The following is an 18,491-nucleotide window of genomic DNA, read 5'->3' on the forward strand; positions in this document are numbered from 1 at the left end:
TGGATGAAGATGCTGGAAGGTTTCTGGGGAGCTGCCTGGATGAAGATGCTGGAAGGTTTCTGGGGAGCTGCCTGGATGAAGATGCTGGAAGGTTTCTGGGGAGCTGCCTGGATGAAGAGCACCACGGCAGGCTTTCCCAGCAGAGCTGGGAGGCACAGGGGTGTTTTGGATGCAGAGCTCGGGATGCCGCTGTGCTGACTCAGCGCTGGCGGCAGCAGCGCCCGCTTTGATCGGCGGAGCGAGCCCGGCTGGGAGCGCCGGGCAGGGAGGGACCGAGCGCGGCAGGACAGGGACGCGCACACCCCGAGCCCTGCCCGGCCGGGTCCGATCGGCCGCACGGGAAGGGTCGGGAAACAACGCTGCTGGTGCTAGAAAACAGCCCCGCAGTGCTCGGTGACCCAGCGCTTTGGTATGTGACGGAGAGAAAACTCAGAGCCCGCAGAAGGAGCTGATGGCCAGGAAATGGACACAGGGATCAAAACATTTCTCAGCTCGTCTGAATCTGAAATCGGTGCTGCTTTTCCACTTGGGAGGTACTTAAATAAAAAGACAACTAGGCTGATGGCACAGAAATGATACCCGAAAAACTGTGTATACATGTGCTACAAATATGCTGTGAAGAAATAGGTGAAAAGCTAAATGCTTCAAGCATTCAATAAGTGTGTACACTATAGGAACTACACCCTGGAGTGCGTTCTTATGCTTATAAAACAAAATGGTTATTTTCAATGTTTTGGGTAATGAGTTCAGACCTGTGGGGATATCATGGTTTCACAATTACACAGCTTTTAAATCGGCATTTGTTATCCAGACACAAGGTTCCCTCAACCGTTTCACATGGTACAACAATTAAATTGTTTTAGGCACTCAGTTTACTAAAATTATTAAAGTAGTGTCCTGTTTTTAATAAGTTATTGGGCCCCAAATATTTCTTTTCAGGGAAGCGTTCCAGTATTAAATATTCTATTTCCAAAATCCAACTTACAGACACAGTAAGTGTAACTTTAAACACACAAATTAAAATACTTCAGGCTGTGGTCTGTTTACACTAGTTATTCCAGCTTAGAATTAAACCCAGTGTATACTTATAAATATGTTAACAAGTCTCATCCATTTCATTTCTTTAAAAAAGACAGACCACTAACTCTCATTAGCAGCTCAACACTAAAAGGTGTGTGTATTTTTACTGGTGACTGGTGAGCAAGGCTGAGAGTGAAACAAAGTTCAGAGTTGTGGATGGCAGGCCATATAAATATATAAGGTCACATGAATGTATGAGGCCACATAACTTTGCATTCTCTAGGTCCTTACTGTCATTCAATCTTGCAGCTGCTGAGGTAATGGACTGTTTGGGAGGGTAAAGGTAAATCTTATGGAATATGTGCTGGAGCCTTTGGACCTCATTATCACCTGGTAGAAATCCATCTGCATTTGTGACCTGTAATGGTCCTGAACAGCTTCAGCTGGGTTTCAGATCCTGGTGACCTCAGGGCTAGACTGGTGTTATTTCCTATTTCTCAGAGCCCGGAGTCAGGAATGTTTCTACTTAATAAGCACTCCTAAGTCAGAAAACAGCCACAATTACCAGTCTCAGGGTAAAAGATTAAGTCTAAAATGACTCAGCATTGTCATGAGACAGTAAAAAAGGCACTCATGTGAGCCACAGAAGCATCACCTTGAGGAGGGAGACTTAGAAAGTGCTCTCCAAGGCAAGAACCCCCAACAGCACACACACCACACTGCTCCTCACCCATCCACATCACTCCTTGTCCTACAGAGGACATGTAGATGCAGAGGAGATGCCTCCTGCATGTTCCTGGGAATCCAAAGGCTGCTGCTGTCCCAGCCCTGGCTCCTTCTGGAAGATTCAAGCAGGAACTGCAGGTGTGGAGCAGCCTCCCACCCTCCCCTGCCCTCCTGCTGCATGTGAGAGAATCCCCAGGCAGATCTGAGCTGCAAAGGCTCCCTTGCTCCTCAGGGAGGTGGAAATGCAGGGAGAGGACAGTGATTCTCTTTATGGCTTTGATCTGCTCCCATTCTGGCCCATGTTGCTCCCTCTGCAGCCCTGTGTGCTGCTCTCTAGGCACTGTGCTGGAAGCTGACATGGTAACATTAATATCAGTCTGAACTAAGCAACTTGCAAAGCAGCTCCACTGCCATTCAACTATCCACAATTAATTAAATTCAGATAGATATGCAACTCAAAATATTTTATTAAACCTTATGCCAAGGACATTCCTGAAAGTCCACAGGGCTTTATTTAAGTGGAGTTTTGAACCTCAGGATTTTGGCATGTTAATCTGAAATGCAGGCCAGGAAAAGAAGTTTCATATTATGTATGAATCAGTAATTATTCTATTTCTTATGTTGTTTTGTGAATAATTTTTAAAGCAAAGCTTCAAAATGTATGAAGTAGCTATTTTTTCACAACACTGTGAGTTGAGTCAAAACATGGTTATATCTGACCTGTGATCAGAACCAGGCCACTGACAAAGGCTTTTTGTTTTCCCCCAGCTCAAAACTAAAAACTCTTTTTTCTCCCTGTCCTCTCAGCACCCTGCTCCCCAAATCTGCAAACCAATACTCTCCATTAAAAAGAAGAGGAGCACAGGTTCACACATAAGGAACCTGCATTTAGATCTGCCTATTCTAAATTAGTGTATGTAATTGAACACACTCTGTATCACAGAGGGTTTTCCATCACTGTTAAACAATTAGTGCAACTACCATCAGTATCATAACCCAATTGTGCCCAAATTGTACAATTTCCACAGACAATCCTTTGGAAAAGATTCTTATATAGACAGTAATAAAACATCAGATTTTTCAAATAATGTCTGTATTGTCACCATTCTCTGTGCAGCTAATGAAGCCAAGATTGTAAATTTTACAGGGAGAGATAGAAATTACACCTAAAATTATCACTGGCACAGAGTTTCAGGTTTTGAATTCCACCATGTTAAGCAAAATGTCCAGTGTAATACAAACATACAGAGAAAAGACAAGGCAAAACTGGATTCTTATCTTTTCTAATGTCCTTTCTAATTTATGTTAAATTTATTAATTTTTTTCTCTTTTTTTCCAGTTGGAATAGTGTAAATGATAAAGGAAAAATCAGATCAAATGGTGCATAAGAGTGAGGGTGAGAGGTATGCACCATAATATATATTCAAAAACTACTTCTTGGGATCATAACCTTTGTTTTTGAGTGGTGGAAATAAAACTAAAAGCAATCCTGTTATTACTGGTACAGTAATTATGACACTCAGTTAGTGCCAAGTTATGTTGTGATAGTATAGGGAGATGAGTGAATTAATGTGCATACACATTTCTCCTTATAAATAGATCATTCCAAATCAGCAAGGAACTAGATAAATTCACATACTTACTGTTGCAGGCATTCATCTGACAAGACCTTACAAGCAGTGAAGGAGACAGAGAACTGCACATCGATCCATTTAATGTGACATATTGGCCCTTTGCTGTGAGGTTTTGGCAGGCAAGTTTCCTTCTCTGGATTCCAACACCACAGCTTACTGAGCACTGTGAAAGGAAGGATGCAGTCAAGCTAAACTTGGTGCTCCACACCACACATGCTAATTTTAAACTAGTTTGTTTTGTGGTGGTTTTCTTTTAATATTTTTTTAATTTTTTTTTTAGTTCTGAAAGAGTACACACACTCTACTTCATAGGAATCCTTGTTTTATCTAGTTATTAGACTGTAATATTAGTTATTAAACTCTCTCCACTTTTCCAGGCAATAAGAATATAAGAGAGACAGTTTTTCCAGCTAGCAAGTCATGAATTAAAGTAACATGACAGTGTTTATGCCCAGCCATGGGCAAAACAGAGCAATGAGATCTGGTACCTGAGAGAAACAACTCAGCAGGTTCTAAACAGTCTCTGGCAAGTCTCTCAACCCTCTCTGAAACTGTAATTGCAGCTTCTAAATTCAATTTTCTAAATCATTTTGAATGGGGAGCGGTAGCAAGCTTGCATTAATCAGGAAAGGAGGAGGATGTATTCCAGAATAATGCAAAGATTTGCTTTTTGGAAGCTGTACCATGAAATTATTGATAGCACACATGTCTGGTGGAAAGCATGCAATGGCCTGCAGTGACTGAAGCACTGTGGTCAGTCTGGCTGCAGGCAGGCATGCACAGTTTAGTTCAGGACAGGCTTTGTGACAGCTTCAGCTGCCCTGGCAGCTCCAAACAGCTCATGGACCCAGGCAGAAACCTTCAGAGCTTTTGTTACAACGGAGGGGTTTGGTTCACCATCATTGAGGTTTGCTCACCTTGGACCATTCTCCAAAGACCAGCTGAGGAGGACAATCAACTTTTGCACAGGCTTTACTAGCTGGCAGTTTGGGTTCCTGGCAGGTGTCATCAGGGAGTTTCAGGAAACTTCCATCTGTCAGCAGCTGCTTACAGGACACCCTGCGGGTCTGAATCCCTCCTCCACAGGTACGTGAACACTAAGGAGGAGAATCAAATACAGCATTTACACCTGCATGGACATCTCTGCCCCTGAAAAATGACATCTACTTTCAATGAGATATCAAGCAGCATGGAAAATTCAATGTTAAAATATTTAATATATTGGAGATGAGAACTGGAGATAATATGTCAAGCATACTACTGAATGCATGGAAGTAGTAGAAATCTGAGAGAAAAACATGCATCTTATGCATAAATCTATGTCACTCACCAGTTAATACATCAAAAAAAGAAAAGAAGGTTATAGTGTTTAGAGAGCATAGGGAGAGAGATAATGTATGGAATAACAGGTATCCAGCTTCCTGAAAGCCTAACAAGGAGTTCCACCTCATCCTGTGATTACTCATCAGCACAGGAGTCCAAAGCAGTGCTTTTGGCTTAGTTTGTTCTATGATGGAAGTTGAAACACCCACAGAAGGTCGGGAGCTGCCTTCCATGCAGAAAAGTCAAGTCCCTGGCCAGAGGAGCCCATTCAGACTCTTCCCGTGACCCAGCCATACCTGTTGCCATTCCTCAGCGTGCCAAGCAGGGGGACAATCAATCTGGTTGCAGGCTTGCAGAGAAGGAGGCTTTGGCTCGTGGCACTGGTGGGCAGCAGGAGCGGGCGCCCCGGGCTGCTGGCAGGACACGGCGCGGCTCTGGATCCCCACCCCGCAGCTCGCCGAGCAGCGGCTCCAGGGGCCGCTCTGCCACCTGCCCCAAAACACACCAAAAGCTCTCCTGCAGCAGCCCACCTCACCCTGGGCAAGGAGCACTCTCACCCAGACAGAGCCCAGCAAAAAGCACAGCTGCAGGCACAGTTATTGATCGACGGCTAAAACGCCCCTTTGGTTTGGCCGGAGCACAAAAGTATAAATTGGTAACAAGAAAATGCTGAATTTATTAACGATAAAGCAATAAACAGTCATTTTCAGACAAATTTCACTCCAGTATTTACCTTTAGAGTGCTTCTCTTAAAAACAGCCTGTTGGCAACCTGCTGATGTTTACAATGATAAATGTAAATATGTAAATAGACCTTTCTTATATTTAGAAAACTTCCTTTAGATGCGTATGTTTTCTATAAAACATCCTGTTCCTGTTAACTTGTTCCCTACATTTAGCAAGAGCAGGTTCCTGCAAACACATAGAAACAATTTTTAAAGGATCTGGGATGTCGGAGATCAAAAATGGGTAAACAAGTCAGAACACATCAAAATTTCACATACGGCCCTTTCAAGGGATCAAAAGACCTAGAGGTTTTCTGGGATTTAGACTGGCTTTTTTTCTTTCCCCAGAATCTCCAAATAAACATAAGAACTACATGAGGCTACTAAAGAAGCATTAAATTGAGGTGCATTTAAATCATGATTTCATATTTTTTTTAATTCAGTAAAGATAAAAAGTGAATATCCTCAGCTTTTATTTTGTGAAATATCCTCAAAATTTTCCTTCTACTACTAGGAGAGTTAAGGCTCTTTTTCCAACTCTGGCAGATATTCAACGTGGAAGAGATTTATTTCAGAAAATGTCCCCTATTTCATCAGTGAGATATGAAGAGTGGAAAAGGAGTGAACAAGACCAAAAAACCACCCCAATCCCAAAACCTTGTTGAAAACGGAAGTAGTGAAATTCCATCCCGAAAGCATGACCACAGTCCTGCAACCTGAACCCTTTCTGAGAAAGGCAATGTTTATTTAAGTCCCATTAACCCCTCCTTTGCCATCACATAATTCCATTATTCCAGGGTACCTCGGGGGGCAGAGCTTCGTGTTGCAGGTCCGAGTCATCGGGGGTGGCCTCTTGGAATTGTCACACAGGCTTTCACTGACACCTTGTTTTGTGTCCACGTGCAGACACATGGCAATGGCTTCCTGTGTGCCTGCATTTGAAAGGAAAACACCCATGAAACACTGAAGATGGAGGAGATTTCTGTCAAGCTTGCTCTTGAATAATAATCAGTAAAAAAAGCACTGGATTAGATAGCAGGCTTAAAAGTAACATCTCAAGCAAAAAGGAATGCAGAGACAGTTTATATATTTAATACTCAAAAGATATTTTTTAATGATATCTTAACTTCTGTGATATTTACAAGTCATCATTTGACATTCTACTGCTCTGAAAACCAATAAAAACCCAGGCTTTTCTGTCAAGCTACTACCAGAGGCTGCATCCACTAGTTCTGTAATGATCCTAAACCAGCTGCTACTTCCATTGCCAAAACTGAGGTGAAAGTGATTCCTTCTCACTTACCTTGCCTTTAATAAAAACCTAAAGATCTGCAAAAACTGTTATAAAATGCAGAAAACTTGCAAAGCTATAGTCAGGAGAAATGTTCTATGTTTAGTCAGCCATTCTCAGTGGCCAAGAGATGCAATGGTTTTGCTGAGGGCAGCAAATCTGACCCAGCCTAGAGCTTTCCTGACTAGTTACCATTCTTGGCACCTTCTGATCTGCAGCTCTTGCTACCTGGATCTTATTACTAAAGCATGGAAGATTACTAATGCTCAAATTTCTATGAGCAAAATGAAACGTAATATAAGTTTCCTTTAGAACAAGACAGCTTAGTGAATACACATTCAGTGAACTACTTCTATTTTAAACTTGTGCAATTATCCAATTTTATATATCATATTTTTTAGTATGAAAGCCTTGCTCAGTTTCAAAGCTCACTCACATGCACATAAATTACAAGATGGTTGTGATGTGCCTGGGGGATTCTGTGTATCAGGGTTGTTCTATACAAGCAATGCTAATGATCCAAATCCTACAGAACAAATGAATTGAAATCATAAAATACCTTTATCGTTTCCAAGTAAAAATAGCTCTTGAAGAGCCAGTTTAATAGAATTTAAATTCCATTCCCTTTTGTCTTTCACTTATCTTCAGTAATTTTTGTAAGGATATTGCTGACCACCAGCCATTTTAATTCCAGGGGGCTGGAATAGCTGAGACAGGAAGTTCTACCCCCAGGCCAACATTTCTCTCCTGTACACAAGCACTGTCATTTTTTCATAAACCAAAGATGTTCCTTCCATCTATAAGCAATTTTGATTCAGTCCAGTGTGTTAGCCAGCCCAGGCCACAGTCCCACTTAAGCCAGTCCAACTACTTCAGACACCTCAGCAGGGGTAAACCAGTAGCAATTTTCAGAATAACACAAATTCCAATTTCTCTCAGGCTCTCTGGTACACCTTGAGATCCCCTCTGGGACTCATTTGCAGTTCAGAAAGCCCTTGTTATATAAATGTTTTGACTACATCTACAAAGTGATGAATTTTTATAGAACAAAAGAGCTGACCTTAAATATGATTGACAACCTATTCAGTTCTCTTCAATCAAAGTATTGATAATTCTGTTAATGTAGAACATACACACATTGTAGGAAAACTACTTTACTAGTCAGGCTGAGAATAAATATTTAACAACAAATACCATAATGGCAAAACAGGCATGAAAATGCCCAAAGATGACAAAGCAATAAACATAATTTTTCTTATAGAAGTTGGGGAATCAAAAGCTTTCTTTGAAGTCAATCCTCAAGTGTTTGCTTAACAGGAGCAGCTTCCCTTTCCCCTTGCATAGGAAATGCACATTTGACTGTCTGCAGGAGAGAAGGAAGCATTTAGGGTTGGGTTCTGACAGAAACAGATTTGCCTTACCAGACAAGTAATAAAATCCATGCCAAGCATCCATACAATCTATATTTTAGGTCATAATCTACCCTATGCTACCACACTTTAGCTTTGCTCCCTGTGTTGCTGTGAGAAAACCTTGCTCCAAGGTGATGCTCTGGAGCAGGTTGTACCACATAGAATTGTCTTAACATCTCACACAAAGGAGGGGAATGAAATTAAATTCCCCTCAGACCATCTAAATTGGCAATAATGTCATGGGAAATTTTTATGTTGGTGTTGTGTAAGCTAAACTGGCCAGCCAAATGAACAAGAGGCATGTCATAGCAGGTGATGGGGTCTGTCTACAAATTGGCACCTGGAGTTCATTAAGGGGTTCCTGCCTTGCAGCAGGACCTGTAGAGCTTTAATCACATTAAGAGAAGAAAATGCTGATATGTGGTGTGTTTTTCATTTGACTGGAGTACAGAGCACAAACTGCATTAGCAATTCTTCCCCACAGGGGCCTCAATGAAAGGAAACTTGCACCCTGTTTTGATGCTGTAAGTACAAAATGGATACTAAAGAGTTGTTAAAAACCCACCACGAAGTCCTTCCTGTTCCTTCGTTCACAGTTCAAGAACTCTATTCAATAAATAACTGCACCTAATTGATGTTAAATTTGCTTGAACTTAACTGTCAAAATGTCTTTACAATTAATCAGATTTCTCACCCCAAAGTATAATTTTCCATTAGCTGGGTACTTCAATCGCTGATAAACTTATTCTATGTCGATTGGAAAATGGAAAAATCTATTATTCAAACAAGCAAAGTTTTATATGTATGACTTTCTTGGCTTATAATATAAACATAGTAGATAATTTAACTAAAACATTATGTATGCAGCAGGGAGCATTAAGTATTTTTACAGTAATCTGATGCACTATTGTAGTAATTACCCTACTATTCAGTGAAATAGAATATTTTCTATTTTAACCCAGCATTCAAACCACATACATTTACATTCTTCTACAATCTTTCCTGTGCAATGAAATACACAGTGCTTGAAGCTGTTTTAAAAGAGCAAAATGCTTGAATTAAGCCCAGAATTTCTCTTCCTGCATTTTTAAAGTACAAAGAAAATGGGGGTGGAAAGTTGCTGCACAAATGTTAAAAAGGTGAATCTATTCTCTATACCTGGAAGAGGAAGAACATTTATTTACATCAGACAGTCTCAGTTTGGTGGCTTCTTAAAAATATTTACTATAAGCTGAAAATAACTCAGAAGAAATGCCAAATTCTACATATCCTTGAGCCTCTCAGTGCATCTATTTTATACTTCTGTCAGAGAGTAAACAACATCTGCAGCTAATGAAACAAATGACACAAGTGACCAGCTATCAAGGTGACTCCAACAAAAGCTGAGAGCAAATTTTCTCAGCTTTATATGTGAGTCTCTGAACGGTCATTGTTTTTCTTAGAACCCTTAAATTTGGCTAGAATCCATTAATATTCTAAGAATCTCAGGTTTCTCATAAATAAAATGGTAAACTTTGAGCTCTTATGGTCCAGACAAAAGCCTGAAAACACAACTTGACTGCACTCTGAAGTTACCAAAGCCACAGAGGCTATAGAGGAAATAACAGGAAGTGCATATGTTATTTATTGCTTAATCACATTATTTTTAGGCCAATGTAATGACTTTAGGTGGCCCAAATAACCATTTTTGAAGCATATAGAGTACTACTACTAATAATAATTACATTTAACCACCAAAATCTTCCTCTTGCAACTAAACGTATATTTAAACAAGAAAATGTTCAGAGATCTTTAAAGTGAAAAGCATCCCTTTAAAATATTGTTGAGTAGTAAATGATTGACAACACTAAAGAAATGCTATAGATTACAACAAAAACATTTCTCTTCAGGCATATTCTTTATTCTCATAATGATTATTAATTCCCTACTGATAATATTATGTAAATTAAACTTACATCTGGGGCTCTCACATCACGGCCAAAGTTCTTCAGATTGAAAAGAACACAAAAACAAAACCAAAGAAACCCAAAAAAACATTCGGGGAAAATGAAGGCAAATTTTGAGATCCCCAAGCATGCAGCTGGCTTATTTTCAGTTTGGGATTTCTTCAGGCACTGAATAAGAAACGAGATCTTTAGATTTCAGACTGGTTACAGAGCTTCCTAAGGGTATTAAAGGTGATGTCTGCCTATGACTAATAGGCCTCGACAACTTTTATTTACACTCATGGAAAGACTGATCAAGGAAGCATTAATTATGCTAAGAGGCATAAAACAACTCAGCTGCACTCAAAAACCTCAACTTGTTTGGCTCTTTACGTGCTGTGTGAGAAGCCACAGAGGTTTGGTGCAGAAGGCACATAAGTGACCCGAGACTGGGGTGACTGCTGCTCTAGAACTGGAAAGATGATGTTTGATAACACCTTGCAAATCACTCTCTCTAAGTCTAATACCCAAAAAACCCAATGTTTCCATCTGCATTTTTTCATCTGCTCTGCACAGGGACCAGAGGAGACTGAATTACAAGTCTAGTCTGTGTGAGGATTAAAAAAAAGGTGCAAGTGACAAGCTCTGAAAGAGAGATTCGGACTTTGCTCAAATATTGGCCATAAAAGCTTCCAGCCTGCTTAGAGCCTGCCGAATTTTCCCTCATTCAGAAAGAGTTAAGCACCAAGAAACGGGGGCAGGGAGTTCCAAGGATACAGAAATCCACAGGAATTTGTTTTAACAGCCACTGCTAGATGCATACATACTAGAGAAAAAGTACCTAATATAATTTACATTACACTGGGTTATTCCAAACTCAGACAACATTTATTTCTTATAACGAAAGAGTTCATCTAATTGAAATGAGATTTGAACATAAAACTTAGCAGAAATGGATCAGCTCCTTTGAACTACACAATGGAAAAATAGTAGACAGTGAGATCATTAGCTAGTACATTGCAGTGAGCTGGAAACAGAAGAGATGTCTGGTTCCCTTAAAACTATTTATCGGCAGGTAATTTTTGGTCTGTTTGAAAGCCTTTGCCAAGGCAGCCAGAAGACCAGAGCTGATAGAAAGGAAAAATTGCCTTACTAGCACACCAATATGGGGGCTTCTGAAGCTGCTCATTGATAAAACACCCTGACAACTTCCCACATTTCCCAGGAGCATCACATAAGGAAAATGTCTAGACACAGTACCAGTGATACCACAGAAGTCTTAAAAACACAAACAGATATTGTCTTTCAGACTTCTTCAAGTGAGTCATTTCCACTGCATAGCAAACAAATTGTTAGATTACTATGAACACCTACAGGACAATTCTGGGTCAGGGAATCTCACAAATTCATGAAAGGTCAGAAGTTAACAACAGAGTTCATGCTCGGCTCCCTCAGGAACAAAATTTAAGCTGAACACAAGATTCTGCTTATCAGTCATTTTGAAGTTCCTTCCAATGAAATTGCTGTGTTCACTGCAGACTCCTTAAATTACCATCAGTCTGCACACCAAGTGCAAGTTTTTATGGGGATGCTTTTGCAAGGACAAACTCACCTTTGAAGATGCAGAATGCAATTGCAATATGTGCAATAGCAGGCAAAGACGAGAGATTATTTCAGCCTACATATCTGATTATGTCCTCAAAATTCAAAAACCTTGGAGTTTTAGAACACCTCTGGCAAAGACACTGGCTAAAAAGCAGTAAAGTGGATTTAAGATGGCAAGAAAATGGTTGTATGTTACAAAAATCAGTTAAGACACCATAACTACAAATTTAGTATTAATGGAGGGGTTGTTCTGGTTTACAGCACAATTTCCTTATTTCTAAAAACATTTCTCTTATTAAAATATGAATCAGAGTCACTCAGCCACAATAGCTGTCACTACCATCTCATGCTGCTACAAATACATTTGGACTACAATCTCTCCTCCCTAGAGAGGGATGTCCACTGCAGGTAGTGCAGGGAATGGGATGCTGCAGCTTTTGTGATCACAGGTGCTGTTATACCTATGGATCAACCCCCTCAGTAAGCAGCAGTGTTAAATGATAAAGGAGGCACTATCAGTCACTTACCATGCTGCTGATCCCATTCTGGGGCATCCCTCCCAGCTTCTGCCTTCCAGCTCTGAGCTGGTGAGCAGCACCAAGAAGGGAGGCTGCTGTCTGTGAGCTCTATCTCGCTCCCCACTTCCAATTGTTTCTGTTTCCCCTTTTTCTACATTTTTTATTTCTTCTATGGGTACAACTGTCTTCACTTCCCACTGATGTCAGCAGTCCTGTCATATATAGGTGTGTTCACAATTCCACTGCCTCCACTTAACACTTCATAACTCACTGTGCTCAGTCCCAAAGTACAGTAAGTAGTAGCAACACCAGCAGCCTTGTCTGGTAACATGTACTTAGGACGACAGGGAGATTCGATTACATCCAGGCAGGAATGTGCCTAACTACTTGCAGACAGATGTATGGCACAGAGCTCCAGGCAGTGATACAGAGCACCCAGACCCAAACCAGCTCCTGTTTGATCTCCACACCAGCCAGGCTGGAAGCAAGTCTCCCTAATTACAGCTATGTATTCCCACTGTTCTGCAGAAAATGGCAGCTTTTTGGAAGAAAAGGAATAAACATGGGAATTTTTACTCTGAAACCGCACAGTTTTGGTTCCTAGGAAAAGGTAGATCATCTAAACATCTCCACCACTGATGTATCAGACATACTGGTACCACAGAGGGCCTGGCAGCTGACACTCCTGCAGCAGCAAGACTAAAGCAAGTTGCTGTATCAACTTCCTGCACCTTGCTTTACCCAATAAGTGTTTGCCGAAGGAAAGGAAATAGTTTGAAATACTCTATTGATAACCAAAAATATGTTAAAGCTTGTAGCTGCAGGTTTTCCTACAGATCAACATAGTTACTTTAAGGTAACACTAACAGGAGACGCAACAACACCAAACAATGCCAAATTCTTACAACTCAGGACAAATTAGGAAAAAATAAAAGGTACCTCCAAGACATGTGGCTGAGCATGGGGTGAACCCAATATATTCCCAGTCATACATCCCAGTGCCATCTTCAGCACGAGGAAATTCTGGCGTGTAGGGGACAGGATCACTGTCACAGGAGGCCTGGTGACAGACCCGTTCTGTGGGTGGCCTCTCATCCTCACATTCCTCCTCGGGCAGCTCCACCTCGGTCTGAGTGAAGGCGAGGAGGATCCGGCACTTCACCTCTCGCACCTGGATGCCACTGCCACACGTGGCACTGCACGGGGACCAGGGCTCAGGAATAAACCTGCAGATGATCACAGCACTGTCATTCATTCCATGTAATTGTGTGCACAGCCAAAACACAGCCAACACACAAAAATGGGTGGTTGTACACTCAGCAGATAATACATCATACTGACGCTTAAATAGAATGCACAATCAAGTATCTTAAGTCTCACACTTGACTCTCACATCCCAGACCATTTACCAAAATTCATACAAGATGATGTAGGAAAAGAGGAGAAAGAATCATGAGGATCAGGGAGAGCTGTATCCTTTGCTGAGGAAAAAGGAAAACACTTAAATCTTTTCTCAGTCTCTTTCAAGAAAAAAGGAGAAACTCCAGGAAGATGCATCTGTACAATAGAAAATAACTCCCCAGATACACAGACTTGGACATATGCCAAAAAGTGTATTTGCAATCTGCTTAAATGTGAGAGGTCCTCACCTTATGTCATACTAATAATCAGCAACCAGAGAAGAGAAGCACTTTCCAAATGGAGCCAGTGCACACCACTGCAGGCTCATCTCTCATCTTCAGTAAAGAGGTCTAACCAGTCTACAGTCCATCATTTTTATTAGAAAGCATTTATGCTCCTGATGAACTACAGTAAAATCTCGTTTTACAGGTCACAAATTTGTTATAATATTCTCTGACTTTGAGGGTCACATTAATATCTGACAGTAATTTTCAAAATGGCACTAGAGACAAGGAGTTGGATTTCATTAATAAAGTTATCCTGGGTGGCTCTGGGGTGTACTTTATGAGAAGTCAAATACAGAATTTCCTAGAAGTTTTTTTCCCCAGGAAAAGGCTGCAGTTGGTCTTTATTATGTGTCCAAATGTAGCTGATGATCAAAACACCAATGGGACATATAGGAGGATAATTTGACCAATGTTAAAAATGTATTTGGAAAAAAGATCCAAATTAGGATTCAAAGATTTGGCCCTTATCTTGGATAAAGAAATATCTTTCCCTTACTGCAGGAAAGCTGCCCTTACAAACATAAGAACAGTGTGTAAGACAAAAATCAGTATTTACACTCTGCATACACAGTAAGCACAGAAAAATGTCAACAGTGTGGTTTGATTCTGTGCACAGTTTATCATCTTGCCAATAATTTTTTGCCAGTATACACAGAGGAAGAATCAAATAGAAGAAAGGAGAACAGATGGCTGGATAACCTGTAAGGATTCTCTAAGTCAGTCCTTGGGATAGTCACCAAGGCTGTGATTGGGACAGAGCCCAAAAGTGACTCTTCCTGTGGAAAAGACTGTTCCCATTCCCAACAGAGGTTAAAAGATTAACTGGTTATTCTTTAAGGAGATATTAATGAAATAACTTTAGAGCTCTGCTACAAAGATCAATATATCTAAGCCCATCAAAATTTCTTAGAGTTCTCTCAGAATTTTTGTTAGAGCTCACTGGTCCTCACCAGACTTCAGGAAAAATCACATTATCCCCAGCTCCTCTTGACACCAAGAGCTCCCAGTGCTCATCCCTTCACAAGTCTGAGCACCTTCCTAGATGGCCAGATTGATGTTATCAAGGATGCTATCAAAACACTGCATGGCTGTGTCCTGCAGAGATCAAATCTGAGCAAATGCCAGGTTAGGAGCAGCCCAAGAGCCCACTGAGTCCATGGTGGGGTCAGTGTCCAGATGCCTCTGATATAAACTCTAATGACTATTTTGTGGAAAAGCTGCAAAGGAAGGCTTTCTCCTACCCCAACAGATAAAGTCAGCTTAATCCTGGAACATCAGATCTCACAGTCCTTTCAAAGACAGCCATGCAAACTACCTAGGGTGGCAAAATCACCCTCATCCAATGAAATGCTTAAGCATGAGCCTAACTTTAGCATATTAGAAGACAACAGGATGACATGAGTTCAGAGGGAAACATGTGCTTAAGTGCTTTATTGGATCAAGGCCAGCATGCATAGGCTTAACAGAATGATTACTTTCTTCTCCTTCTGTGTAAAAGAAAAAAATTAGGTCCATTTATACTTATGTACCTAATTGGAAAAATAAAATTGAAGGACTTTTATAGTTGAAAATAGTTGGTCTTCTAACCATACCTAAGTTTATAGTCTGAAAGTAATAACTTATTTTGGTAAAAGCATGACAGAAGCATACCAGAAATTAGTTAGTTTTGTGTACTGTAGTTGAGTGCATTTAAACATTCCAAAAATAATGTATTTCAAAAACATTCTTTTGAATCCTGTATAAATTAAAGGAAATTTTGAACCACAGTAACAATTTCACTCAGCAACCAACTGATTTATAAAGAAACTCAGAAAATTCTAAGCTTTTTTTCCCTTGACTTATAGCAAGAATTGCTATATTAGAATTGAGCTTTTCCTGAGGAATATTAGTGTCTGGTATTTTTTCAGTGAAGTGCAAGATAAAAAATGAACACACAAAATACTTTTTATTGTACCTTGGCATTTGTTAAACTAGTCTTGTGACTATTTACCTATTGAAATCCTAAACTATAAAACTTCTCCAAGGATGATAATGTTTAAGTCACACTAAGTACTTTCAACAGATGCCAAAGGAGACTGCTAGTACAAAAGCAGAGCAAGGAACTGACTGAACACTGAGAGAGCTGATTTTTATCTAAATTTTGAGTTCAGGCAGATGGGGCTTTTTTTTAATTTTCCCTTTGTCTTGAACATGCAAAACCAAAGCCTGTGACAGGTCATTAAGGCAAACTCCACCAGCCTCAGATGTGAGGTATTTTGGCATTCACAGCATACACATGGTAATGCTCTGGACAAAATACTTCCCTGAAGTAAACTCAGTCTGCCTTCAATGGGCACACACTCGGAGTCATCTCAGGTCAGGATTAGGGAGCATCAAAGTACTTGTACTACAAGGCTTTGTAGATCGTCAGCAATTGATGAGAATTATGATAATAATGCACAAGATAGTGGTAACTGGAAATTTTCTGAGATCTTTAGGTTTGTTGATGAGACTCCTCTTTTTATTAAAAAAGAAAAAGAAAATAGAAAAATGCAAATTTGATCAGGTACAACTTTTTATAATCAGCTTTTTTACCCAGTCATTCTTCCCAATGCTACATGGAACTAAATTTCTCCTATACCCATCTGAGCAGGTATAAATAATGAAGACACTTCAGATGCAGTGGAGGGCATGTCCATGCTGCAGTGTTATCAGTATAGCACTAATGGAAATGTGCATTCACCTGGCACATGCTGTAAAAGCAAGTGTAGGATGACCTGAGAAATGAAGCAGTGACCTAAAGTAATGATGATTCAACTGGGACAGTGCAGTCCAACTCAACCAAATTAAATCTGAACTGAAAACTGAACCCAGTGCAGTCCTCTGCAGCTTACTGAAGACTTGGAAAACATGGTGTCTCCTAATTTTTAATTTTCCTCATGATGATAGTTCTTGCTTTCAGTTAAGACAGGAAATGCCTAAATAATGAGAAAAAAAGGCAGCTCCAGGATTATTTCCAGTCCAGTCCTAATGCACCAAGAGTCCTGGATAAAAGTCTAAAGAAGCATCTACAATGTGGGCTCTTCCTGAGCAGAACTTCCATGGTGCTGGCACCCTACCCCTCCCTGCAGCACCACCCTTGTCTGCCCTGAACAGCCACACTGCTCAGTTGGGCATTGAGGTTCTATCAGCCTCAAGGGCAACATGTTGGACAAAATCACCAGCCCATTTTCAGAGAAGGAGCTGTGAGAAATGGGTAATTCTCCATCACCAAAGGCACAGGGGGGACATGTCTGTGAAAATGACTCCAATGCAATAAGTAGGAACCTTTATGAGAAACGCTGTATTTCACATCAAATTTTAGCTCATATTGCTGAAAAAATATATCAGTTTTTGAAAGCATTTTAGTTTTTCCCTAAGCAATGACAGAGAAAGGCAGCTGAGGTGTCTATTTCTTTAACTTACAAGTAATAAAAAGGATGCAAGAACTTGCTGGAGCTTCTCTGCGAATCCCACTGTAACTAAGAAGGCTCGAGGGAAGAACATTTAAAATAATGATTGGTATCAACTGTCATCACATTCCACAACTGAAAACTAAAAAGGTCAGACCTACATTTTTCTTGGCCTCACTTTAAGGACAGTCATTTTTTATTTTGCTAATAATAAAAAAAAGAAGCTTTTGAACATTCCCCCTCTATGTAAATTCAGGACACCAGCCGTGGTAGACCACAGAGGCAGAAGTATTTATCTTCCACAAGCTACTTTTGGCATATCCATCACTTGTGGGTTCTAAAACACAGCTGCATTTATTCTCTTATTCATTATCAACTAAAACATCACACAAAAGCATAGAGAGAAAGTTGTCATAAAAGGATGGACTAGAAGTTGAGACTTCATATTGTGGTTTAAATTTGGATGACAAGAGAACAACTAAAATTAAAAGTCATTGCATTTTACTAAGGAAATCATGTCTCTCGCTAGGCAGAGGTGGGCTGTGAGTTATCACTGTGCCATATCTAAATTACAGAAAACAAAGTTAAACAGATCTGAATCAGAGGGAAATCTTGTTATAATTTATTCTGGGAGAAGGAACAATTTATTGTCAGTTTCTCTTTAAATCTTAATCCCTGTCCCAAAAATCTGACTCTCGCTGGAAAGGACCAGAGCAGTTTGGGCATGAGGTTTAAAGCACTGATGGAGAAATTCTCTGGTTGCAAACCATTATTGTCCACATGACCCACAGACAATCTGCAGATAGGAATGAAGTCAGGCATCAGCTATTTCTCATCTCTCCTTACCTGCCAGCTTCCTTAGAAGAATAAAGAGAAAGCAGTTGGGAGCAGAAGACAGTAAAATGAAACTCATGGGGAATCTGGCTGCAGTGCTAGAGCTGGGTCCCAGGAGGGCTCAGTGTGCCCAGAGTGGGGTGCACAGCCCCTCAAAGCACCTCAGCACAGAGGGGGGTGAGAGGAGCCAGCAAGAAGTGCCTGGAGAAACCTTTCAGACTTAGGTGAAGATGCTTCTGGAAATTGTGAAGGAAAGTCAAAGGACAGGATGATGCTCATGAGTGAAAGATGGAAAATATCTAAGTCTCCAGAGTAAGTGGAGAAGAAAAAGGCCACAGTGGAATATATAATCCTGTATTC

General features: G+C 40.4%; 1 protein-coding gene across 4 annotated transcripts in view; it reads right to left on the minus strand.

Moving 5' to 3' along the window:
- Nucleotides 1-18,491, minus strand: part of ADAMTSL3 (ADAMTS like 3) — a 170,465-nt gene that overhangs the window by 27,491 nt on the left and 124,483 nt on the right. For all 4 annotated transcript variants that reach the window (XR_013184084.1, XR_013184083.1, XM_077185255.1 and 1 more), the window contains exons 16-20: nt 13,118-13,404; nt 6,230-6,359; nt 5,000-5,192; nt 4,298-4,477; nt 3,390-3,543 (exon numbers count right to left, since the gene is read on the minus strand). Coding sequence is in view for 2 of the 4 variants with exons in the window: in XM_077185255.1 (XP_077041370.1) it covers nt 3,390-3,543; nt 4,298-4,477; nt 5,000-5,192; nt 6,230-6,359; nt 13,118-13,404 (944 nt within the window). In the remaining 2 variants the exon portion in view is untranslated. The remainder of the gene's footprint in view (nt 1-3,389; nt 3,544-4,297; nt 4,478-4,999; nt 5,193-6,229; nt 6,360-13,117; nt 13,405-18,491) is intronic.

This window comes from Agelaius phoeniceus, chromosome 13 (genome assembly GCF_051311805.1).
Source record: "Agelaius phoeniceus isolate bAgePho1 chromosome 13, bAgePho1.hap1, whole genome shotgun sequence".
NCBI lineage: Eukaryota > Metazoa > Chordata > Aves > Passeriformes > Icteridae > Agelaius > Agelaius phoeniceus.